Source organism: Schistocerca cancellata, unplaced genomic scaffold, assembly GCF_023864275.1.
Source record: "Schistocerca cancellata isolate TAMUIC-IGC-003103 unplaced genomic scaffold, iqSchCanc2.1 HiC_scaffold_426, whole genome shotgun sequence".
In the NCBI taxonomy this organism is placed as follows: Eukaryota; Metazoa; Arthropoda; class Insecta; order Orthoptera; family Acrididae; genus Schistocerca; species Schistocerca cancellata.
Genome location: NW_026046443.1, coordinates 911,461 through 937,612, shown reverse-complemented (window position 1 = coordinate 937,612; position 26,152 = coordinate 911,461). Strand labels below are relative to the sequence as shown.

At 44.7% G+C, this 26,152-nt stretch overlaps 1 protein-coding gene across 2 annotated transcripts in view; it reads left to right on the top strand.

Annotated features, from left to right (window-relative positions):
* The window catches only part of LOC126124776 (NCK-interacting protein with SH3 domain-like), a 109,923-nt gene that overhangs the window by 7,162 nt on the left and 76,609 nt on the right, over window positions 1-26,152 (top strand). Inside the window, exon 3 of one of the 2 annotated variants that reach the window (XM_049915122.1) lies at window positions 25,287-25,457. In XM_049915122.1, coding sequence (XP_049771079.1) covers window positions 25,287-25,457 — 171 coding nt within the window. Of the gene's footprint in view, window positions 1-25,286; window positions 25,485-26,152 lie in introns of both variants that reach the window. The other variant, XM_049915121.1, reaches the window with a different exon arrangement.

Below are 26,152 nucleotides of genomic sequence, written 5' to 3'. Positions count from 1 at the left end.
CATTTATGGCATGCGCATTGGTCAACACTTTCCCGTAATAAATTGCGGGAAGTGAAAGCCCTTCCTTGCGCTTGGACCTCTTCCTCCCGAACGCGTCGTCGGGAGGAGGTAATTTTAGCTAGACTCCGGATAGGACACTGTCTTTTTAGCCATCCACATCTTTTAAGCGGCGATCCTCCCCCACTCTGTCCCCACTGCTTTCAGCTGTGGACGGTAAGATACCTTTTAATTGAATGCCCCTATTTTAATCCGTTACGCTCCCGTCTACATCTATCGCCTGATCTATCGTTGATTTTAGCAGATGACACGCGCTCAGCCGACCGCGTTCTCCAGTTTATTAGTGACAGTGAAATGACGTCAGTCATTTGAAGCTTTTTTTGGGGACAACGACCCCCTTTCTGTAGTGGATTTTTAAGCATTCCTTCTATTTTTAGTTTTTCCAATTTTATGACTTTGTTCCCATTGCTGCTGGTTTTCAATTTCGGTTTTTTACTGTCTTAAGTCACGGGCTGGGTGCTAATGACCATAGAAGTTTTGTGCCCTAAAACCAAAAAAACAAAAAAAACAACAGTCTTCGGCATAGCCATGGTCACGCACATAGCACCCTCCTATGATGCCAACCTGCCAGTGGGCCACCTATAGAAAACCTTCCTAGCCTCCCAAACACCTTGTCTGGTTCACATTCATTCATACTCTGGATACTTCATACTCATACTCTTCACCTTCATACTCTGGATCCCTGGCAAGACACCTTAATCCTCATTTCTCCACAGCCTCAGCCATCTTTTGCCCCAGCGACTTCGCCTGATCCTTCTCAGCCCAGTATGCCACCTTCCTGGATGCTGATCTCCGACTCTATGATGGCTCCATCCATACCACTGGCCATATCACCACCCTCAAGAACCAGCTGCTGAGTAGCAAACCCCCCCCCCCCCCTCCCCCATCATCCAATATATCATCCCGTACTGCTGGAGCAACTGAACTATTCCCATTGCCAGTGCTTTGATTCTTATCTATCATCATTCCCATAAATGAGAGATATCTTACCTAAAACCCTTCCCACCCCTTGTAAAGTGGTATTCTGCTGCCCACCCAAGCTATAAAAGATACTGGTCCATACTTGTGCCACTCCCAAGCCCTTATCACAGGGATCATATCCCACGAGAAGACCCAGGTGCAAGACCTGCCTGATTTACACACCCAGCACACCCTGTCCCATTAGAGACAGGGCCAATCTTTGAAAGCAGCCACATTGTATACCAGCCCTACTTCAATTTCTGTGCAGCATTTTATGTAAGCATGATCACCAACAATCTTTCCAGCAGAATGAATGGCCACTGTCAAATTGGGGCACAGAAAAGACTTGATTACCCATGACATAGCATGCACCTGGGCACGACATGCTAGAGTTCAATGGCAGCTTCACAGACTCCCCTCCCTCTTTCCTGTCACCACCCTCCCATTCCATGCCTTCATGTGGCCATCATTGTGCCCCGCATGAACTCCAACCTGGTGCCTCTGTCTCTCATTCCTTTCCTGTACACCTGGTGCCCACCATCTTTCTCCCACTGTCCCATATAACAGCTGCTTTGCCCTGAAACGCCATGCTGAACCCGCAGGATAGGACAGGTAGTTGGAATTGTCGAAAGATGCCCAAATGAGTGGCTGTCAGGTACACTCACACACATATAACTTTATTTATTTGACCAAACATTACAGTACAAATTCATGAACTTAGTCATTGGCTGAATACACCACACTATATTATGCCTTAAGGGCACAACCACAAAAAAAGCTAAAAGCCATTAACTCAAAATTCAGACAGCAGAAAGAATATTTAGAAGGCAGAAAGCCTCACGTTAAGTAAGTTCTATAATTTGGCTGAAGGCCCAAAAATCTAACACTTCAAAAGTGGCAACTGTAATTTAAAGACGGCTGAAGGCATGATTTAAGACTCAATGCAAAAAAAAAGAGGAGGAGGAGGAGGAGGAGGAGGAGGCAGAAGGCCTTATCTTTAATTAGGCTGAAGGCCCCAAACAATCTTACACTTGACAAGCAAGGAATTTTAATTTTAAAACGGCTGAAGGCCCAGGACTTAAAACACAACTAAAAACAGTTCAGCTTTAATTCAAAACCATCGGCTATGAACCATACAAATACACACAACAGAAAATAAGAAAAGGCAGTGCAGCTAATGGTGCTCAGAAGTTTCGGGGATCGGCCACTACTTGAAATACTAACGTTCACTTAGGTGAGACAGGCAGTCACCCCAACCATTCTCGATCTGATTCCTCGCACACAGCACAGCCAAAAACTATAAGCACCAGACTAAAGATAGTGCAAGGTGTTAATATCGATACACACCGCTGCTGCCTCTTATAGAGAGAGCGAACAACAGCATAATCACATAAACCGTGGGAAAACAAACACAGAATAGGAGCCAAGGTTTAAATCAACGCATACATGATTTCATAAATCAAAATGGTTTATGGTGAAGATGTTATGAACAGAAAGAGTATGTTTAAGTGGCGTAGGGAGTTTAGTGGAGACAGAATAAATGTATATGATGAACAGAGGAGTGGAGGACTTTCCGTTTTGTCTAATGAGTTGGTGCAAAAAATCAAGGAAACTGTTTGTAAAGACCACTGGTTGACATTGGATGAAATTTCTGCGATGTTTCCACAGCTCTCCAGAATTCGCTTAGACAAGACACTCAAAGAAATGCTGGACTACCAGAAACTGTGTGTGCAAGCTGGGTCTCAAAACAACTGACAGAGCAGTGCAAGAAAAATTGGGCCAGTAGTGCCTGTGATTTTCTTGATTGACTTGAATTGGAGGGTGAGGATTTTCTGAGCTCTATTGTGACTGGAAATCAAATGTGGATGGTTCTTTACATGCGTGAGACTAAAAGCCAGTCATCACAATGGCGTCACATCAATTATTCATCTGTCAAAGAATTCAAAACCACAATTTCGTGCAACTAAATCATGGCCTCAGTGTTTTGGGACCAAAGGTATCCTTTTGATCAAATTTCTGCCTCAGGCTGATACCATCAACGCACAAAAATATTGTGAGACACTAGAAAACTCATATGAAACAATCAAAACAGGAGGAGGAGAATGCTGATGAGAGGATTGTACTTGTTGCATGATAATGCCCATGCTCACACAGCCTTAGTCAACAAGATGCTCTAGGACACATTTGGTGGAGATATTTTGAAACATCCCCCTGTATTCCTCTGACTTAGCAACTTCAGATTATTATCTGTTCATCTCTCTGAGGGCACACAAGTGGACTTAAAATTTTGACCGACTAGTAGGTGCTGAAAGAGGTTTTGAAGTGGGAGGAGGATCTGGTGCAGATTTCTTTGAGAAAGAAATAAAGAAGCTTGTGCCATGGCTCACCACATGCACTGAACGGGATGACGATTATATGGGAAAGTTGGCAACAAGCATATCAACAATACCCTATAATTATTTTCAAATAAACTAAAAAAAATATAAAAATCCAGTACTCCTACTTTCTGAACATGCTTTTTTTATTTTTTTAATTTTTTTATATATATATATATTTTTTTTTCATCCTCTGCCTTTCCATTTAATGGTCTTCTTGGTGCTGGTTACATTTGGATATGATTTGTGATTTTTGCGTACTTTTTTCTTCCCATCCAGCCGTGTACAACTTTTCAGTCTTGACTATATAATCTCCATTGTTGGTTCTGACATGCTATTTTTTTTTTCCAAATTTTACAGAAGTTTGTATCATACAAGAAAGGTTGCCCATTGTGGCATATATATTTGTGCCTTTCTCTTTTTGCATCCTGGGGAGGGGTGGTGTGGGGAGCATAAAGTACCTGCACAGTGGTAGCCTCCTGGCTCTGCATTGATTGGATCGCACTGTTGATACCTGAGCTGAAAACCCCCCACATATGTCAAGGAGTAATTTTCTATCGTGGCTGGGGCATAGGAACTCAGGCAATGATTTACTGGCCAGTAACTGTGGCTGTGGCTGTTTCTCACCAATGGTGAGAATCCATTTTTGTGGTGGGTGATACTGTGGCAGAAGACTCACTCATGAAGCAAACTAAACTTTCTTCCGCTCTTGGACACATGGCCCCAGCAGTCCACTCAGAAAGTAAGACTTAATGCCACAGAGAGATGTGGCCCCAAAATGTTTCTTTCCCTGTTTATGCCATGAGAGGAATATAGGGCTCAGAGATACGAGGGGAAATATGCCCCCCCCCCTCCCCTCCAACGTACTTAGTTGTTTAAGGAAAAATGTGGATTCCTTTTTGTTTGCAAACAGTCTCTGTATGGTGCAGGGCATCATCTTCCACCACAGTCTGCTTCCAAAGACTATGATGAGTTACATTCCGGGATGTGTATTTCATCCATTGTGTCCAGGGGGACCAAAGGACAGCAAGGTTAGAGTCTTCATTTTGGCCTTAGAAGGTAACTCGTTGCGTAAAAAGGTCAAGCTGATGGTGTAACGATGTGATGTGACGCTGCATGTTCCCCCTCCCATGCGGTGTTACAAATGCCCAAGATTTGGGCATATGTCTTCATGTTGCAACAGTAGCCCCATCTGTAGTGATTGTGGATGTCTGTTGTTCATGATCGCTCCTTGTGCCCCTGCCCCCATCAGTGCCAACTGTGGGGACCATTGTTCATCGTGTTGACTGGACTGCACCACCCTCCAAAGAGAAAAGAAAATCTGAGGATGCAAGACTCTTGACTGACTCTCGTATCAAGAAGCCAAGAAGAAACACCATCGTCTGCATCCTAGACGATGTTACCATTGCCCTCTGTGTCTTCTATGTTGGGCCCTCGAGACCACTAGACTACACCGCCTCCCCGGCGGTTGGCGATCCCCCCCCCCCCCCCCCCCCCCCCCCCCCCCCGCCAATGCTCTTGAAGTTTAGTGTTCCCACACACATCAGTTGTGCAGATGGGTCTTATTCAGCCATTGATCTTTCTATTTGCAGCCCATGTCATCTCCACTTCATCCATTGAAGAGTCCGTGATGATGTTTGTGACAGTAATCAGAGACCATTTGTCTTGATCCTCCCATCCTCCTGGGGCATCCACCCAGATGGGCTCGCAACAAAGCTGATTAAGGTGCCATCACCTTTTCCATCATCCTTAGTGTCACGCCACAAGGAGGTATGGATGTGGCTGTCCAGACCTCGGTGGACTCCCAAAATCACTGTGGCCATTATAGAGCTTAGATGTGCCTTCCGATGCCATAAGTGACATCCATTGAATAAGCACTTAATTACCTTTAAATGGCTTCATGCTTGGGTCTGCCACCTCATGAAATGACAGAAATGAAAATGCTGAGACAGTATGTTGCTGCCATTGGACACTGTACCCCTCCCTCACAGCTTTGGACAAAGATTGAGTGCCTCGGTGTATACCAGTCCCCCACAGGTGTACTCAGTATCTCTCTGAATGCTGTTGGCTACACGGACGCACTGTCATCAAATATTTTGCTTCGTATTATTGCTCGAGACTCTGTAGCTGAGAATTATCAGCCTGCATTTCATCCTTAAAAAAAGCAGATGGAGCAAAGTCACCTGGAGCTTTGTTCAGTGAGTGGGAATTCCTCAGTGCACTAACTCCTTGCCCCAACATAGATCCAGGGCCAGATCACATCCTCAGCCAATGCTCAGATATCTATTAGTGAATTTCCAGTGTCATGTCCTTGCAATTTTCCACCATATCTGGAGCAAGGGTGAGTTCCCATCTCAGTGATGAGACTCAGAGATGGTACTGAAATGAACAGCTATCACCCAGTTAGTCTCACTAATGCAAACTACTGGAACATATGGTGAGCCAGCAGGTACCTTTGAGTCTTGAGGTTTTTTGGCTCTGTCCCAAAGTGATTTTTGCCCAGGTTGTTCTACAGCTGGTCAACTTTTGCCTGGTGTTGTCATATTATTGCTGTCTGTTTTGACTTGCAAAAGGCTTATGACACCGCATGAAGTCAAAACATTCTCATTAACCTACATGAGTGGGTTCTCTAGGGCCCATTCTTGATTTTTTTTTTTAATTTATTTTTTTCCCCATGGTTTGTACGCCATCCTTTGATCTGTCTTGCTCTATCTTTGGACCAAAAGACACTATTGATCCCATGGTTTTTTGCTGCCTGTTCCGGGCTGTCCTTGATTTATTTCTGGGTTTGGAAGTGGTATATGCTGATGGCTCTGTGGTTGATGGATGAACTGGTTTTGCCTGCACACATGCAGAGTGCAGTGAATTATGCTCCCTGATGCAGTGAATTTGCTGCATAATTGGTGGCCATTGCTCCAGCCCTCGGCCACATTTGTTCAAGTGAAACATTATTAATTGGCAGTGATTTCCTTAGTAGTCTTCAGGCTATTGACCAGTGCTAATCTCTACATCCATTGCTAATGACTATACAGGATCTCCTGTATGACCTCCATCAGTCTGAAAAGTTTGTCATCTTTGTTTGGACCCCAGATCACATTGAGATCCCAGGGAATGAACATGTTGGCTATGTGGGCTGTCAGGATGCCAACTTTGGAGATGATGGTGCCAGAACCAGATCTTTGATTGTTGGAGGCTTGGAAAACAGGATAGTTTCCATGAAAGTGTGTAATGGTTTCCATGAATAAACTGCAAACCTGTAAGGGGACGAAGACCATGTGGCAGTCTTCCCTTCATACTTCTCAGAGGGACTCTGCTGTTCTTTAGTGGCTGTGCATTGGCCACCCTTAGGTGACTCATGGCCACATACTACAACGTGAGAATTCACCCCACTGGTGGTGAGGTGGTTCAGTCCACACTGAATCTGCCCTAATTTGGCCACCTTACAGTGAAACCCCAAACTTGCTGACCCACTACCTTTACTCACAGATGACACCAAAGTGACTGATCTGGTTTTACATTTTACTTACAAAAATGGTTTCTATTTGTCTCAGTGATGTAGGGCACATTAACTTTGTCAGTCGCTTGAGGGATTGGAGGGGCACTCAGTCACTTGCCAATGAGCCAAGGAGCCAATGGCTGCCCATGTTTGGTCCAGCCTGGCTCCTGCCCTTCCCAAAATTCTTCTTATTCTTTTACATATGTTCGTTTACTGTTTCATTGTTGCTCTCTTTCCTGAGATGTTACCAGCTTATTCATGTTGCTAGTTACCTTGAGATAATGGAGGATGTGGAAGCACTGGTCATTTGCTTCTGCCGTCGAATATATGTAGCGCTACGCAGACATGCTTTGTATTGATGGATCACATTTGGATGGTTGAATTTGTATTTTGTTTTTTCAAATACAATAGTTTTTATTCTCAGATATGATGTGTTACACTACTTTCAGAGCAGAGACATGGGTGCCACCTGGCTGTTGCTGGGTCTGGCAGAATCTTAACCCTGCTCTCCTCTGCCAGCTGTCTTTCTCATCCCTCTTTTACTTTGTTTTAATTATTTTTGAATACAGTTAGCTCTTGTTTTTCATAATCCTATTGTATGATTTAGTAGTAGCACTCTAATGAAGGCAAGATATTAAGCATTCCTCATCCTTGTTACTAGCTGATGAGAAAAGATCGATTGATAGTGGGTGCTGTTCCCACCTTTAAAACTTTGGGTGTAATGGATCTGGGTTGGGACTGCTGTGGAAGTTAGGCACTCCATTGTACACTGAGCCCCAGAGGACACTTTGACTGCCTCCACTCACTCAAAGAGCTGATTATTTCTGTCACCATTTGTTGGTCCAACTGATGTTCATTAAGTTTTTAGCATTCTCTCTTCTACTATCATATAGGGCAGTCAAATGTGACACAGATGGAAAAAAAGAAAGTATTTCAAGAGTAATTGCCACAAAAATTCATACAATTTTTCCACTGTATGACAAAATGGCCATTGCTTTCATGGAAAAACATTTGCGTTGGTCTGCAGAACCATGATTATATCCAGGTGTGCACATCTTCATGCAAAGCAAATAAATGGCCATAAATGCCTTTCTTCAGGGCTCCAAAAATTGGAAATCACTTGGAGAGAGATTGGGGCCATATGGAGGATGTGTAAGGGCTTCCCAGTGAAATTTCTGCAGCATCATCGACACAACCTTGCCAACTTTTGGAGGGTTGTTGTGATGATGATGATGTTTGGTTTGTGGGGCGCTCAACAGCGCGGTTATCAGCGCCCGTACAATTTCCCAACCTTTGCTCAGTCCAGTTTCGCCACTTTCCTGGATGATGATGAAATGATGAGGACAACGCAAACACCCAGTCATCTCGAGGCAGGTGAAAATCCCTGACCCCGCCGGGAATCGAACCCGGGACCCCGTGCTCGGGAAGCGAGAACGCTACCGCGAGACCACAAGCGGCGGACTGGAGGGTTGTTGTTTTTACTACTCTGGAAAAGTTTTGCTGGGAAGCCCTTACACATTCTCCATACAGTCCCAGTCTCTTTCCATCCAATTTACATATTTCTGGAGCTCTGAAGAAACACATTTATGGCTGTCAATTTGCTTTGAATAAAGAGATGTGTGCCTGGGTATGATCGTGGTTCCATGGGCAGCCACAAACATTTTTCCATGAAGACATTGACCATCTTATGTCACAGTGGTATTGATGTATTAATAGTTATGGTGACTACCTTGCCGTTTTTTTAATGCCCCATATACCCATAATTGTCGTAGTTCTTAATTGCGTTGTCAGGGAGTAAGATATAGGTGAAGTTCCTCTCATGACAGACAATCTGTGAGGGAGATCTGGTTTGCTCTCTGACGTACATACTGGCCCAAAATGTATCCTTTTACCTCCCTTAAATTATTTCTCAGCTCTGGCATCAATTTTATTGCCATGCCTCTGTAGTACAACTTCTACATACCTCCATACTTTGATCAAATTCTGTCTGGCATTACTAAATCCAGATGACCTGTCTCTTGACCAAGGGATTATATACTCACTGTTTAGTCCATTAACCATCAGCCGATCAACAGCAATACCCAGTTGTTAGCATGTTTCTGAAGATTTAAAATAGACACTACTGTGAAAAATGTTCCTACTTTTGCTATTATATGTCGTAGTTACTATTTCATCTACTATTGCTGGTCCAGTATTTACTTGATTTGATGCTCATCAAAGGATGGTAGTTAACTACATATTGTGAGAATTAAGGAATATTTAAATTAGGATTATTACTTGTGTGATACTTATAAGAGAATTCAATCCTTGAAGAGCAACAATAAGGCTATTTATGGAAGGCAAGCGACTAATTGCAAACTATAATGGAATCTGGTAAGCAGTAGGTGCATAAACAGAGGAGAATGCACAGGGTTCTCTGCAGGGAAAGGTGGTAAACAAAATCCACCTCTATGTACTGTAAGTACACAGTGCAGGCAACACAAACCTGGGTCCCCCCTGCGGGTCCGGGGATTAGAATAGGCCCGAGGTATTCCTGCCTGTCGTAAGAGGCGACTAAAAGGAGTCCATCCCCCTCACGGGGGTAGTTAGCGCCTGCATCCGGAGACGGACGGTTCCACGACCTATAATTGTGGTCTTTTTGGTTTTTCACTTCTCATTTCTTCCTTCCTTTTGTTGGTTCCTTTCTTTGCTCTTCTCCACCTCACTGTCTTCTTTACTCTTTCCCTTGACTTCTCCTTGCCTTCTCATTGCCTTCTTCTCCTTGCCTTCTCATTGCCTTCTTCTCCTTGCTTTCTCATTGCCTTCTTCTACTTGCCTTCTCATTGCCTTCTTCTCCTTGCCTTCTCATTGCCTTCTTCTCCTTGCCTTCTCATTGCCTTCTTCTCCTTGCCTTCTCTGGTCTCTGCCTCGGCGTTTGAGACAGTCTGTCCTCTTTCTCCCTCTCTCTCTTCTTTTTCCTCTTCTTCCTTCCTCTCTGTGCGTGCCTGAAGGCTGACCCACGCGTTCGCACGCGTAGCCGGTGACGGGGTAACGCATAATTCCCCGCCCTGGGTAGACATGTAAGGCACGCGCGTACCCCCTGGTAAAGGCCAGGTGATTGCCTGAGCTGATACCTTTTGACCATGCCGATTGGTCCCTCCGTCTGTTTCTCGGGAGGTGTGACCTAAGGTGTAAACATTCACCTAAGGCGGGAGTGCCCTCTGAGAGGGTCCCCACAAGGAAGGAGCGCGCCATCGGAGACGCTGGCAATCATGGGGGATTCCTCCGCAATGGATTCTACTCCATCTCTCTCGACTTCTGCCCAAAAACGGAAACGTGACCAGCCACCAGTGACAAAAGTACTACCGCCTGCCCCACAGTTCCTCGTCGTTTCTCGATTTGAGGACGGAAAGGATTTTTCCTCTGTCAACCCTTTCGTTATCCAGAAGGGTGTAGATGCCATAGCCGGATCTGTCAAATCTTGTACCAGGTTGCGTAACGGTACCTTATTACTAGAAACTGAGAGTGCCTTTCAGGCACAAAAACTGCTTCGGGCCACACTCCTGTACACGTTCCCTGTCCGGGTGGAGGCCCACCGAACTTTGAATTCGTCTCGTGGTGTAGTCTATACTAGCTCCCTTGACGGATTGACTGACGAGGAGATTCAATCTTTCCTAGCTGAGCAGGGCGTGACGGCTGTCCATAGGGTCATGAAAAAGGTCAAAAATGACCTTGTACCGACCCGGACACTTTTCTTGACCTTCGATAGTGTTAAGCTGCCATCGCGCATCAAGGCGGGCTACGAGGTTATTTCTGTTCGCCCCTATGTCCCGACACCTACGCGCTGCTACCAGTGTCAGCGGTTCAATCGCACTCGACAGTCTTGTTCCATGCGGCTAAATGTGTCACTTGTGGCAGGGATGCCCATGAGGGTGACTGTCCACCTCCGTATCCTCGTTGTGTGAACTGTCAGGGTGACCATGCCGCATCCTCCCGCGACTGTCCTGCCTATAAGGAAGAACGCTGTATCCAAGAAATTCGGGTCAAAGAGAAAGTGTCCACCTCGGCTGCTCGCAAGCTATTGGCTAGTAGGAAGCCCGCGCTGCTCCCAGCGGGGAAATACAGTACTGTCCTCGCCTCTCCTCGGACTACCAGGGAGGTAGCAACCCAGACATGCGATCTGACCTTCAGCACCACGGTCGTCCGTTCGGCCAGTGCTAAGATCGCGCGGTCGACGTCTCCTCTTCCTCCCATCACCCCACAGACACCAGCCCCTTCATCAGCTTCTGCTAAGACGAAGACCCCGAAGTCAGATGCACGGGCCTTCAAGAAGGAACCATCCCATGCAGACTTCCTACGTACCTCGACCTCCCAGCCTTCGACCGGTACTTCCACCAAACGTCCTTCCAAAATGGCTCATAGGAAGCACAGTTCTCCTTCTCCGCCACGGTGCATTTCTTCTCCTGCGCCACCCAGCGGTTGCCGCCCCAGGCCGTCATCCGTTTCGCCTGGCCGCACCGCTGGTAGCCGTACATCTGGCCGTTCACCGGCGGAGGAAGTTCCCCCTCCCGGCCATCCTCCCGAGATGGTCGATGAACCTATAGACCCAATGGACGATGACTGTCCGCCTACTGATAGCGGCGGCAGTGCTCGCTCGAAGCCAGGCCCTCAGCGGCCTTCGAGGTGACCCCTTCTTTCATCTTCCTTTTCTTACGATGGCACTTATTCACTGGAATATTCGCAGCATTCGCTCCAACCGAGAGGACTTGAAGTTGCTGCTCCGCTTGCACCGTCCGCTCGTCGTAGCCCTCCAGGAAACGAAGCTACGCCCCTGCGATCAAATTGCCTTGGCACACTACACCTCTGTGCGTTTTGACCTACCCCCTGTGGTAGGTGTCCCAGCTCATGGAGGGGTTATGTTGCTGATCCGGGATGATATTTACTACGATCCCATCACGTTGCACACTGGCCTGCAGGCAGTTGCCATCCGCATTACACGCCCCTGCGATCAAATTGCCTTGGCACACTACACCTCTGTGCGTTTTGACCTACCCCCTGTGGTAGGTGTCCCAGCTCATGGAGGGGTTATGTTGCTGATCCGGGATGATATTTACTACGATCCCATCACGTTGCACACTGGCCTGCAGGCAGTTGCCATCCGCATTACTCTCCCCACTTTTACGTTTTCCTTTTGTACCGTTTACACTCCATCGTCATCTGCCGTTACCAGGGCAGACATGATGCAACTTATTGCTCAGCTACCTGCACCATTTTTGTTAACTGGAGACTTCAATGCCCACCATCCCCTTTGGGGCTCTCCAGCATCCTGCCCGAAGGGCTCCTTGTTAGCAGACCTTTTCAACCAGCTCAATCTTGTCTGCCTCAATACTGGCGCCCCTACTTTTCTTTCGGACACATCTCACACCTATTCCCATTTAGACCTCTCTATATGTACTCCCCAACTTGCACACCGGTTTGAGTGGTATGCACTTTCTGATACATATTCGAGCGACCACTTCCCGTGTGTTATCCATCTCCTGCAGCATACCCCCTCTCCATGCTCCTCTAGTTGGACCATCTCCAAGGCAGACTGGGGGCTCTTCTCTTCCAGGGCGACCTTTCAGGATCAAACCTTCACAAGCTGTGATCGTCAGGTCGCACACCTCACGGAAGTCATTCTCGCTGCTGCTGAATATTCCATCCCTCACCCTACTTCTTCTCCATGTCGCGTACCGGTCCCCTGGTGGACCGCAGCATGTAGAGACGCTTTACGTGCTCGTCGACATGCTTTACGCACATTTAAACGCCACCCTACAGTGGCGAATTGTATCAATTATAAACGATTACGTGCTCAGTGTCGTCGTATTATCAAAGAAAGCAAGAAAGCCAGCTGGGCTGCTTTCACAAGCACCTTCAACAGTTTTACTCCTTCTTCTGTTGTCTGGGGTAGCCTGCGCCGGCTATCTGGCACTAAGGTCCACTCACCAGTTTCTGGCTTGAAGGTCGCAAATAACGTCCTTGTGGCCCCTGAGGCTGTCTCCAATGCCTTCGGCCGCTTTTTCGCAGAGGTTTCGAGCTCCGCTCATTACCACCCTGCCTTCCTCCCCCGCAAACAGGCAGAGGAGGCTAGGCCACCTAACTTCCGCTCCTCGAATTGTGAAAGTTATAATGCCCCATTCACCATGCGGGAACTCGAAAATGCACTTGGCCGATCACGGTCCTCCGCTCCAGGGCCTGATTCTATTCATATTCAAATGCTGAAGAACCTTTCTCCTGTGGGTAAAGGTTTTCTTCTTCGTACATACAATCGCATCTGGATTGAGGGACATGTTCCCGCATGCTGGCGCGAGTCTATTGTTGTCCCGATTCCTAAGCCGGGGAAGGACAAGCACTTGCCTTCCAGTTATCGACCTATCTTGCTTACCAGCTGTGTCTGTAAAGTGATGGAGCGAATGGTTAACTCTCGATTGGTTTGGCTGCTCGAGTCTCGACACCTACTTACCAATGTACAATGTGGATTTCGTAGGCGCCGCTCTGCTGTTGACCATCTGGTTACCTTGTCGACCTTCATTATGAATAACTTCTTGCGGAAGCGCCCGACCGCGGCTGTGTTCTTTGATTTGGAGAAGGCTTACGACACCTGTTGGAGGGCGGGCATTCTCCGCACCATGCATACATGGGGCCTTTGCGGTCGCCACCCTCTTTTTATTCGTTCCTTTTTAATGGATCGACAGTTCAGGGTATGTGTGTGTTCTGTCCTGTCCGACACCTTTCGCCAGGAGAATGGGGTGCCACAGGGCTCAGTTTTGAGCGTCGCTCTCTTCGCCATCGCGATCAATCCAATAATGGATTGCCTCCCAGCTGATGTATCAGGCTCCCTTTTTGTGGACGATTTTACCATCTATTGCAGCACGCAGTGTACACGTGTCCTGGAGCGCTGTCTTCAGCGTTCTCTTGACCGTCTTTACTCCTGGAGTGTCGCCAATGGCTTCCGTTTTTCTGCCGAGAAGATGGTCTGTATTAACTTCTGGCGCTACAAAGAGTTTCTCCCACCGTCCTTACGACTCGGTCCCGTTGCTCTCCCAATCGTGGAGACAACCAAATTTTTAGGCCTTACATTTGACAGGAAACTTAGCTGGTCCCCACATGTGTCATATTTGGCCGCCCGTTGTACCCGTTCTTTAAATGTCCTCCGTGTTCTCAGTGGTATGTCGTGGGGAGCGGATCGAACCGTCCTACTTCGTCTATATCGGTCGATCGTCCGCTCCAAGCTGGATTATGGGAGCTTCGTATACTCCTCTGCACGGCCATCCATCTTACGCCGCCTCAACTCCATACAACATCGGGGTTTACGACTTGCGATCGGAGCATTTTATACTAGTCCCGTAGAGAGTCTTCATGCTGACGCTGGCGAATTGTCACTCACCTACCGGCGCGATATACTGCTTTGTCGGTATGCCTGTCGGCTACTGTCAATGCCCAACCATCCGTCTTATCGTTCCTTTTTTTACGACTCTCTCGACCATCAATACGGGTTGTATGTCTCTGCCCTGCTACCCCCTGGAGTTCGCTTTCGTCGCCTCCTTCAACACCTTAATTTTTCACTCCCTGCAACCTTTCGAGTGGGCGAGAGCCACACGCCACCTTGGCTCCAGGCTCAGGTCCACGTTCACCTTGACCTCAGCTCGCTCCCAAAAGAGGTTACCCCCGGTTCGGTCTACCACTCCCGTTTTTTGGAACTTCGTTCGAAGTTCATCAACATGACTTTCATTTATACAGATGGCTCTAACACCAATGACGGGGTCGGGTGTTCTTTTATTGTCGGGGCACAAAGTTTCAAATACCGGCTCCATGGCCATTGTTCGGTCTTCATAGCTGAGCTCTTTGCCCTCTACCAGGCTGTTCTTTACATCTGCCGCCACCGACATTCTGCTTATGTCATCTGCTCCGACTCCCTGAGCGCCATCCAGAGCCTCAGTGATCCGTACCCGGTTCACCCTTTCGTACACCGGATCCAACGCTCTCTTCAGCAGCTGGTGGACGTCGGTTCTCCGGTTAGCTTTATGTGGGTTCCTGGCCATGTCGGTATCCCTGGGAACGAAGCTGCAGATGCCGCGGCCAAGGCTGCGGTCCTCCAGCCTCGGACAGCTTCTTGTTGTGTCCCTTCGTCCGATTTTAGCAGGGTCATTTGTCGGCGCATTTTATCGCTGTGGCATGCTGATTGGGCTGCACTTACAGACAACAAGCTTCGGGCCTTAAAACCTCTTCCCGTGGCTTGGACGTCCTCCTCACGCCCTTTTTGGCGGGAGGAGGTAGTTTTGGCCCGGTTAAGAATTGGACACTGCCGGTTCAGCCATCGCCATCTGCTGACGGCTGCGCTGGCGCCGTTCTGCCCATGTGGGCACTTGCTGACGGTTCGACACATTTTAATGTCCTGTCCAGATTTTAACACACTGCGCCTAGATCTTAACCTGCCAAGTACTTTCGATGCCATTTTAGCGGATGACCCACGAGCAGCTGCTCGTGTTCTTCGTTTTATCAATTTGACAAACCTCTCTAAGGACATTTGATGATGCTGTTTTTTAATCCTATGCCTGTCAGTCTGTCTTTTATCGTGTTTTCCCTTTTAGTTGTTGTTTTAAACTTGTGCCTCGCGGTGCATTCTTAGAGTAGTCAGGGCGCTAATGACCATTGACGTTGTGCGCCCTGAGATCACTGTTTTTAAAGATTTTTTTGAAAAAGTCGTATTCATAATACCGCAACAAGACAGACAGTGACAGCGCAGCTCAGTAACAAAGCAGACAATTGTCAATACTGGCATAAAAGTATGCTGCACAGTTGGCAAAGAGCATCTGCAGATCAATGCCAGCTCGAAGTGTCCCAATTGCTACTGACTGCCATCAGTCAGAAGTAGGGAGTCCATTTGTAAAATTATAATTCCCACATAGTGTTGTTGTTGCTGCTGCAGTTGCTGCTGCTGCTTTCTCAATTAAAAGGCTGGTTTGATGTAGTCTGTCCTGTGTAAGCATCTTCATCTCTGCATACTTACTGCAAACTACATCCATTTGAAGCTGCTTATTTTATTTAGGTCTTGATCTCTCTCTCTCTCTCACTGCAGTTTTTACTCCCCGCATCACATTTCCTTCCATTACTGAACTGATGATTGCTTGATGCTTTAGGACATGTCCTGTCAACCAGTCCCTCCTTGTAGTCAAGTTGTGCCATAAATTTCTTTGTTCCATGATTCTATTCAGTGTCCTCTCATTAGTTTTTTGATCTACTCATCTAATTTTCAGCATTCTTCTCTTGCACTACATTTCAAAAGCTTCTGTTGTCATTTTGTGCGAACTGCTTGTGCTCCACATTTCACTTGCATACAAGGCTACATTCCATACAAGTGCATTCAGAAAAGACTTCCAAATACTTGACTTTATATACGATGTTAACAAATTTCCCTTTCTCAGAAACACATTTATTGCTATTGTCAGTCTGCTTTTTGTTTCCTCCCTACTTCAGCCCTTGTCAGCTATTTTGCTGCCGAAATAGCAACACTCGTATACTGTTTTCATATCTCATTCCCTAATATAATTCTACGAGCATTTATTCCATTACCCACATTTCATTTTTGTTGATGTTACCTTGTAACATCATTTCAAGTCACTGTGTATTCTGTTCAACTGATCTTCCAAGTTAAGTCCCATAGTGCTCAGAGCCATTTGATCTTCCAAGTATCTGGTAGTCTCTGACAGAAATACAATGTCATCACCAAATCTCATAGTTTTTATTTCTGGTCCTTTAATTTTAATTTCTTTTCTGAATTTCACTTTTTTTCCTTAACTGCTTTCTCAAAGTACAGACTGAATAACATTGAGGAGAAGCTACAATACTGTTCCACTCCTTTCTCAACCACTGCTTTCCTTTCATGTCCTTCAATGCTTGTAAAAGCAGTCTGGCTTCTGTATAAGCCCTAAATTACATTTCACTTCCTTTGAACTGTGAGGAGGGAGGGGGGGGGGGGGGGCAATTGGAAGGAGTGCACCATTGGAGACACTGGCAGTCATGGGGAATTTTCTCGCAGTGAGCCAATCATCTTCAGTCAACATCTACTAAACTACTAAACATAAATGGAATGAGGCTAACAATTCAAAGACCTTCCCAGCTGCACCACTGTTCCTCATGGTTTCAAATGCAGAAGACAGTCCTTTTCTATGGTAAATCCATTTATTGTTCAGGAAGGTGTTGATGCAATAGTTGGCCCTGTGAAACCCTGCTCTTGTTTATGCAATGACACTTTGCTTTTGGAGACTGTTTCTGATTCTCAATCACAACAACTGTTTGCAGCTTCGCACCTCCATGGCTATCCTGTTAGTGTCAGGAGACACATTCTTAGTGCCCACATTCACTCTTGTTCTCAAGTTTGATGGAATCATGCTTTCATCAAAGGTCAAAATAGGGTATGAAGTTATCACAGTCTGACCGTACATTCTGAACCCAATGTGCTGCTACTAGTGTCTGTGTTACAACCACACTCGAATGTCCTGTCGACACCCAGCCACTTGTGTAACCTGTGATAGGGTGCTCATGAGGGCGATTGTCTGCCTCTTTCTCCCCATTGTATCAATCACAATGGTGACTATGCAACTTCCTCCCGAGATTGTCCTGTGTGGGCCATCCAGGAGATAAGGGTGAAGGAAAAAGTGCCTTTCCCTGTCACTCATACATTGTCGGCTAGTTGGAAACCCTGCGTTTTACCATCTGGTACTTGCAGTACTGTTCGTTCTACATCTCGCTCCACGAAGAATGTGGCCACACAGACATGCGACATCAGATTCAGAACTGTGGCTGTAAAATCTCCCAGTGTCACAGTAGCATCCCCATCTCCTCCTCCTCCAGCTGTGCAACAGGCTGCCAAACTTTCACTCACAGGACAAAGTCACATGTTACACAACTGACAGAAATAATACTCTGGTGAAGACTTTTTATGTCCCTCCTAACAAACATCTGAATTGTCATCTGCCACCCTCAAAGGCTCCAGGAAATCAAACGAAGGCAAATGATTTTCTCCTCTGCCGACTTGTAAATCCTTTTCAACAGGTTGTCATGTGATACCCTTACCTGGCTGACCTCCAGGTCACCAGCATGCACAGTCAACTGTTTTTTCTGCCTTGGACTCCACAGACTGACAGAGGGAGTGCCAGATCTCGTGGAGCAGGATCCTGCACCCTGTAGCAGTGAGTCTTTGAATGCTGGCACTCTATAGCTGCTGAGGTGATGCCCCTTCATTTTTTCCTTTCTTCCCTTTTCTCATCATGACTTGCCTCCAAAGGACTGTTTGCAGCCTTAGATCCAATGAAGAGGGATCATGGCTGCTCTTCGAATTGCAGTGTCCACTTGTTCTCTGCCTCCAGGTAACAAAACTGCATCCTCATGACTGCTTTGATCTCTTGCATTTCTTTCCTGACTACTTTGACCTTCCTCGAGGATGGCATTTCACCTCGTGAGGAGTTACTCTGCTCATCCAGAATGATGATTGTAGTCAAACCATCTCCCTGACCACCCTGCTGCAAGCTGTTGCATTCCACATTTTTGTTCCTCACTTCACCTTTTCACTTTGTTCCATTTACATCCCTCTGTCCTTCAGTGTTAACAGGGCTGACTTTCTCCCAGCTTGTTGGGCAACTACTTCATCCCTTTTTGCTGCTTGGTGACGTTAATGCGCACCACCTCTTTTGTGATTCTCCCAGGACCTGTCCAACAGGCAACCTGTTGGCTGACCTTCTCAGTCAACTTAGCCTCATTTGTCTTAACACGGGAGCACCCATGTTTCTTTCAGACTCCATGCACACTTATTCTCATTTGCATCTGTCCTTCTACAGTGGTGAACTGCATTCATTATAAAAAGTTGTGTGCTCAGTGTCGTTGCATTCTTCAGGATAGCAAAAAAAAAAAAAAAAGGTAGGTGGATTTCATTTACTAGTTCTTTTAACCACTTTCCAATTCCTCTGACATCATGTGGGGCCAACCTCTGACGGCTCTCTGGGACCAAGGTCCATTCCCCAATTTCCAGGCTGACCATAGCAGATGATGACGTAGTGGACCCTATTTCTATCTGCAACACCTTGGGTTACTATTTTGTGAAGATTTCAAGCTCCACCAACTACGGTAACTTGCATCCTTCTGAATCTGCTTAGCGTATTCATCTCTTGGTCTGCCTCTACGATTTTCACCCTCAACACTTCCCTCCAGTACTAAATTACTAAATTAATATCTACTAATTACTAAATTAATAACTATATTTGTATCAATTGCAAAATTTTTGTATTGGCTCATTGATTATGAGAATAAAGGGATTAATAACCATGCCATTGAGTCCCTCTGAAACATCACTCCTTATCACTGAAGAGAAGGAGAATTGAGATAGAAAAATTGACTAGATGGGTAGTGTTATAGAAGAAGCCAAGAAGGGATGCTGTAAAGCAAATGAAACATTTTAACATTCTTAATATCAGCTCAGTCAGAACAAGGAAAATTACTGTTATTCAGCAATCAAATGATTTTTGTAGCCTTTGAGTGCGAAATTGATGCCAGATGGTGGTATATACACTACCTGCAACAATAAATCTAATACCTCTGCATTTGATAGATTATTATTAGTCATCTTTAAATTTGAACTTTTGGGTTAAGCTTTATCAAGACTTTTATAAATAACAATTGAAACTATGAAACTATCTCCCTACTCTGATCAGTCACAATTTATTTATTTCCACTTTTTCAGAAGTATCTGTTGTTGGGTGGATTTATGACAATTAATAAGATGTATAACTTTTGTGTAATGTGTGACACTATCTCCATTGGTGACAGGCAACCGTTGTTTGCATCGCATACATAATCACCTTAGCGACACAAATTGTACGTGATCACTGGAAACAGTGTCACAGACTACCCAATAGCTGTACATCCAACACATACATGCTGTATTAATTGACATAAATCCACCTGATGACTGAGGTTTCAAATTCTAAAATGTGTATTGCACAGAAAATAAATTGTGACTGGTTACAGTATATACAGTATAGTTTCAATTGTTATTAGTTCCTATGCTTGCTGCTACTGGATGATCACATTTGCTTTGTTTCTGCATTTTTTAATAATTTACTCTGTGTGTGTGTGTGTGTGTGTGTGTGTGTGTGTGTGTGTGTGTGTGTGTGTGTGTGTGTGGAGGGAGAGAGAGAGAGAGAGAGAGAGAGAGAGAGAGAGAGAGAGATAATGCTTATATTTTCAATCCTTGCATAGGCTTTGAACTGTTTTTAACTTTTAATATTATATACCATGGAATAATATTTTCTGCACAAAATTTGTTTTATTTTGAATGCCAAACAGATCTGATAAATTTTAGATGCAGGCTCTTTGATTTGATTGCTGCTCTACTGAGAATGTCTCAAGAGATCATTATGTGAAGTACAGGTGTAACCATAGTTATCATGACTAGGTGATGTTATTTTAGTATAACACGTTAGCTGATAATTAAATGGGAAGTTGTTGGGCAACTTCAGTACTTAATGATTTGTGTGAGAATGAAATATTGTGATGACTGCTTAGTGAATCTTAATTGTTGTTAGCAGCTGTGTGGCTCACGTTCTTCATGATACTTAAATGCAAATGATTAGAAATGATTCAGTTTATAAAGTAGGCACTTAAAGGAGGTGTAGCTAATGCCACACACAGAGACACTTAACTGATTCACAGACTGTCGCTAGATGTCATATTCTGAAAGGCTGAAATTTTTAAGAACTACAGAAAATGTGGAACATGTGAGCGGGTGGCTCACAGGGGTGGAATGAAGGAAACAACTCGGCGAATAGCAGAGGAATGGAGTTGTTGGAAGTACACACAAAGGAGAAAGAAAGCTTTACTACCTTTCAGAATAAATCTTTTGACAAACTAGAGTAAAACACACACACACACACACACACACACACACACACACACACAATGACTCAATACCTCTGCTATTCAGTGAATGGTCTCCTTTACTTCTAAATATTTACGTTCTGCCAGAACTTTCCACTGAATAGTTGGTACACTGTACAAGAAAACAATTGATTGTTAGTGAACCTGAGGCAGACTTGTTGTGTTCGAGGGCAAATTATTTCCAATTTTCTATAGGAAAAATGTAGGGGTTAATTGTCTGTCCGTAGAGTTTGTTCTTTGATTTTTGATTACTGCCTATAAGTCTGCCAACCTGAGATCAAAACAGTCGGAAATGGCACAAAGTTTTTTGAAGAGGTCATTACGGAAGGTGAAATGGTAATATAGAGGGAAACATACCACGTGGGGAAAAATATATATAAAAAACAAAGATGCTGTAACTTATGAAAGAAGGAAACGCTGGTATGTTGATAGACACAATAAAAAACACACAAAACACATACACAAATATCAAGCTTTCGCGACCCAAGGTTGTTTTATCAGGAAAGAGGGAAGGAGAGGATAAGAAGATAGGATGTGGGTTCAAAGGAGAGGATAAGAAGATAGGATGTGGGTTCAAAGGGAGAGGGTAAGGAGTCATTCCAATCCCGGGAGCGGAAAGACTTACCTTAGGGGGAAAAAAGGACAGGTGTGTGTAGACACACACACACACACACACACACACACACACACACACACACACACACATCCATCTGCACATATATGGTATTAGTGCGGATGGATATGTGTGTGTGCGTGAGTCTATACCTGTCCTTTTTCCCCCCTAAGGTAGTCTTTCCGCTCCCAGGATTGGAATGACTCCTTACCCTCTCCCTTTGAACCCACACCCTTTCTTCTTTCCCTCTCCTTCCCTCTTTTCTAATGAAGCAACTTTGAGTTGCGAAAGCTTGAAACTTGTGTGTGTGTTTGTGTGTTTTTTATTGTGTCTATCAACATACCATCACTTTCTCGTTTGGTAAGTTACAGCATCTTTGTGTGTGTGTGTATATATATATATATATATATATATATATATATATATATAGTTATAATAGAAGGAAACATTCCACGAAGGAAAAATATACCTTAAAAACAAAGATGATGTGACTTACCAAATGAAAGTGCTGGCAGGTCGACAGACACACAAACGAACACAAACATACACACAAAATTCTAGCTTTCGCAACCAACGGTTGCCTCATCAGGAAAGAGGGAAGGAGAGGGAAAGACAAAAGGATATGGATTTTAAGGGAGAGGGTAAGGAGTCATTCCAGTCCCGGGAGCGGAAAGACTTACCTTAGGGGGAGAAAAGGACAGGTATACACTCGCACACACACACACATATCCATCCGCATATACACAGGCACAAGCAGACATTTGTAAAGGCAAAGAGTTTGGGCAGAGATGTCAGTCGAGGCAGAAGTACAGAGGCAAAGATGTTGTTGAAAGACAGGTGAGGTATGAGGTATGTCATTTTTTCCCCCCAAGGCAAGTCCCCCCGCTCCCGGGACCGGAATAACTCCCCACCCTCTCCCCCAAAACCCACATCCTTTCGTCCCTCCCTCCCCCCCCCCCCCCCCCCACCTCCCACCCGACGAGGCAACCGTTGGTTGCGAAAGCCAGAACCCCGTGTGTAAGTTTGCGTTCGCCTGTGCGTCTATCGACCCGCCAGCGCCCCCGTTTGGCAAGTCTCATCATCTTTCTTATATATATATATATATATATATATATATATATATATATATATATATATATAATAGCTTGTGTCTTGTATGTGTGGATGGATATGTGTGTGTGTGCGAGTGTATACCTGTCCTTTTTTCCCCTTAAGGTAAGTCTTTCCGCTCCCGGGATTGGAATGACTCCTTACCCTCTCCTTCTCCTTCCCTCTTTCCTGACGAGGCAACCGTTGGTTGCGAAAGCTAGATTTTGTGTGTATGTTTGTGTTTGTTTGTGTGTCTATCGACCTGCCAGCGCTTTTGTTTGGTAAGTCTCATCATCTTTCTCTTATATATATATATATATATATATATATATATATATATATATATATATAAAGAAAGATGATGAGACTTACCAAACAAAAGCGCTGGCAGGTCGATAGACACACAAACATACACACAAAATCTAGCTTTCGCAACCAATGGTTGCCTCGTCAGGAAAGAGGGAAGGAGAGGGAAAGACAAAAGGATTTGGGTTTTAAGGGAGAGGGTAAGGAGTCATTCCAATCCCGGGAGCGGAAAGACTTACCTTAGGGGGAAAAAAGGACAGGTATACACTCGCACACACACACATATCCATCCTCATATACACAGACACAAGCAGACATTTGTAAAGGCAAAGAGTTTGGCCTATATTCAATATATATATATATATATATATATATATATATATAAACAAAGATGATGTGACTTACCAAATGAAAGTGCTGGCAGGTCGACATACACACAAAATTCAAGCTTTCGCAACCAACGGTTGCCTCGTCAGGAAAGAGGGAAGGAGAGGGAAAGACAAAAGGATTTGGGTTTTACGGGAGAGGGTAAGGAGTCATTCCAATCTCGGGAGCGGAAAGACTTACCTTAGGGGGAAAAAAGGACAGGTATACACTCGCGCGCGCACATACACACATATCCATCCGCATATACACAGACACAAGCAGACATTTTTCATATATATATATATAATTTCCCACATGGAATGTTTCCCTTTTTTTTGCAAAAAGACATGCAGCTATATTCTTGTAAGCAGATATTTACTAATTAAAATCCAAACCTACAGCAGCTGTTGTAGGAGAAGCCTAAATAGTATAGGAAAATAGGAAAAGGCACCATTGCAGAATTAAAACATAAAATTTTATGAGCTTTTTGTCTTTTATAATTTTTATTGCCTTTGAAGTTCATTTAAAAATGATTATTTATAAACATTCGTTAAATATTTAAGGGACTAATACACACTGATCAGCCAGAACATTATGACCACCTACCTCATAGCTGGTATGTATGCCTTTGGCGAGGATAACAATAGCAACACATTGTGGCATGGAAGCAATGAGGCCTTGGTCAGTCACTGGAGGGAATTGGCACCACTTCTGCACCCACAAATCAAATAATTCCCATAAATTCTGGGGAGGGGACAAGGAGCTCCGACGCCACGTTCAGCTGTGTTCCTCAAACCTCTCCATCCCTGTCCTGGTCTTGTGACATGATGCATAATCTTGTTGAAAAATGTCACTGTCATCAGGAAACATTATCATCATGAAGGGGTGTATGTGGTCTGCAAGAAGTGTATGATACTCCTTGGCCATCATGGTGCCTTGCATGATCTCTATTCGACCCATGGATACCTATGTAAATGTTCCCCAGAGCATAATGGAGCAGTCACCTGCTTGTCTCAGTCCTGCAGTACAGCTGTAAAGAAATGGTTCCCCTGGACAAAGACAGATTTGTGCCTTCCCATCGGCATGATGAAGAAGGTATTGGGATTTGTCAGACCATTCAGTGCCCTGCCACTGCGCCAATGTCCAATATTGATGGCCACATTCCCAGTTCAGTCGTAGTTGCCAATGTTGTGGTGTTAACTTTGGCACAAGCATGGGTCATTGGTTATGGAGGCCCATCATTAGGAGTGCTTGATGCACTGTCTGTTCAGACAAACTTGTACTCAGCCCAGTATTAAAATCTTATATTCGTTCCGCCACAGTTTGCCGTCTGTCCTGCCCAGCCTGCAACATCAGACATATTTAGTGAGAGGTGGCCACCCAACCCCACAATGTCTGGACATGGTTTCACCTTGTTTTCATCACATTTTAAAGGCACTCACAACAGCATTCCTCAAACACACCAGTCATGCAGTTTCCGAAATGCTCGTGCCAAGCCTCTGGGCTATCACAATCTACCCTTGGTCAAACTCGGATTGATCACCCTCTTTCCCTATTCTACACACATACAGCATGCTCACTGATATTATACGCACTGTATGTGTGTCTGATTAGCAGCCCTCACCAATTGATGGTGCTATTGCCTGGATGGGTTTATATCGTCAGTAGGTTGGTAGTCATAATGTTCTCATTGACCAATGTGTTTATTTCAAATAACATTTTAATAATGGATAAATCATTTACATAGAAATGTTATTTCGATATGAACAACTCTCTTCACCCACCATGTATTCCCTACCAAGTAAGGTGGCTCAGCAGTTAAAGCATTGGAGTAGTATTTGGGAGCAAGAGGATCGAAACCATCATCCACATTTAGATTTTCCCTAAATAAATTCTGGCAAATGCTAAGGTTTTTCTTTCAGAAAGACTTCACCTGTATAACAGCCCTGTTCTAACAGAAAGTTAAACACTTAACACACTAGCTGTTATTTATTCCCTGAAGCATTAATTTACACCATGTTCAAGAAATTTTTAAAAATTAAAAAAGATCTTTTATTTTGTATGCGTCACACAGGTGGGGCTAGAGCGATGGCATCAGTTTGTGGAGAACTGCTTGGCTGTGCTGAAACAGGAGCAGGCTCAGAGTGGTGGGTCACTGCCTCATGATCGGCAAGAGCTGTTGAAGCTGCTGACTGGCTCAGACAGTGCCTTACAACATAATGGGTCAACCGATGGTCGCATTGCTGTAAGTGACAGTTTACAGATTCAGGAGGTACTTAATTCCTCTTAAATGGTGCTTCACTGCCACTCTTCATAGCCGTTAATCCGCATAATATATAGTTTCAAACATTGTTTCATGTTGAGCACAAATTACTAACTTAACATGATGGATACTATGTTCTGTTCATATTGTGCTTGTATGTCATAAGTTACAACAGTTTTTCATATTCTTCTTCAAGAAACTGTTTTGAGCCATTTCCTCTACTGTTTTTGCATTTTAGTTCACACCATAATATAAAAATACAAGACAGAATGGCTGGCCAATACTTCCTGACTGCAGGATTTGGAGCCTTGGGGTGGGTATAATTTTATGGTAATGCCATATGGTCTGATAAGAATGTTATGGAGATTAAGAGGGCAATAGAAGGTGATGGTTGGTGGAGTGATGAGGAGATCTGAGGAAAAGGATCTAATTTCAGGGCTTGACTGGAGGAAATAATATGTTTCACCGAGCAAAGTATGAGACATTCATGGCCTTCTTGATACTGGGTGACAAGGAGAATGCTTTAGAGTTTTTTGGAAGTGATTACTTTTTCAGAGGGTGATAGGATGAAACTATGTGGAAGATTTGTTTGTGTTAAAGAGCTATGGGGCAATTATGGGAGGAGAAAGCCTGGGACAAGTTGTTGGTGTAGATGTTAGAAATGTGATGGTTGAGCA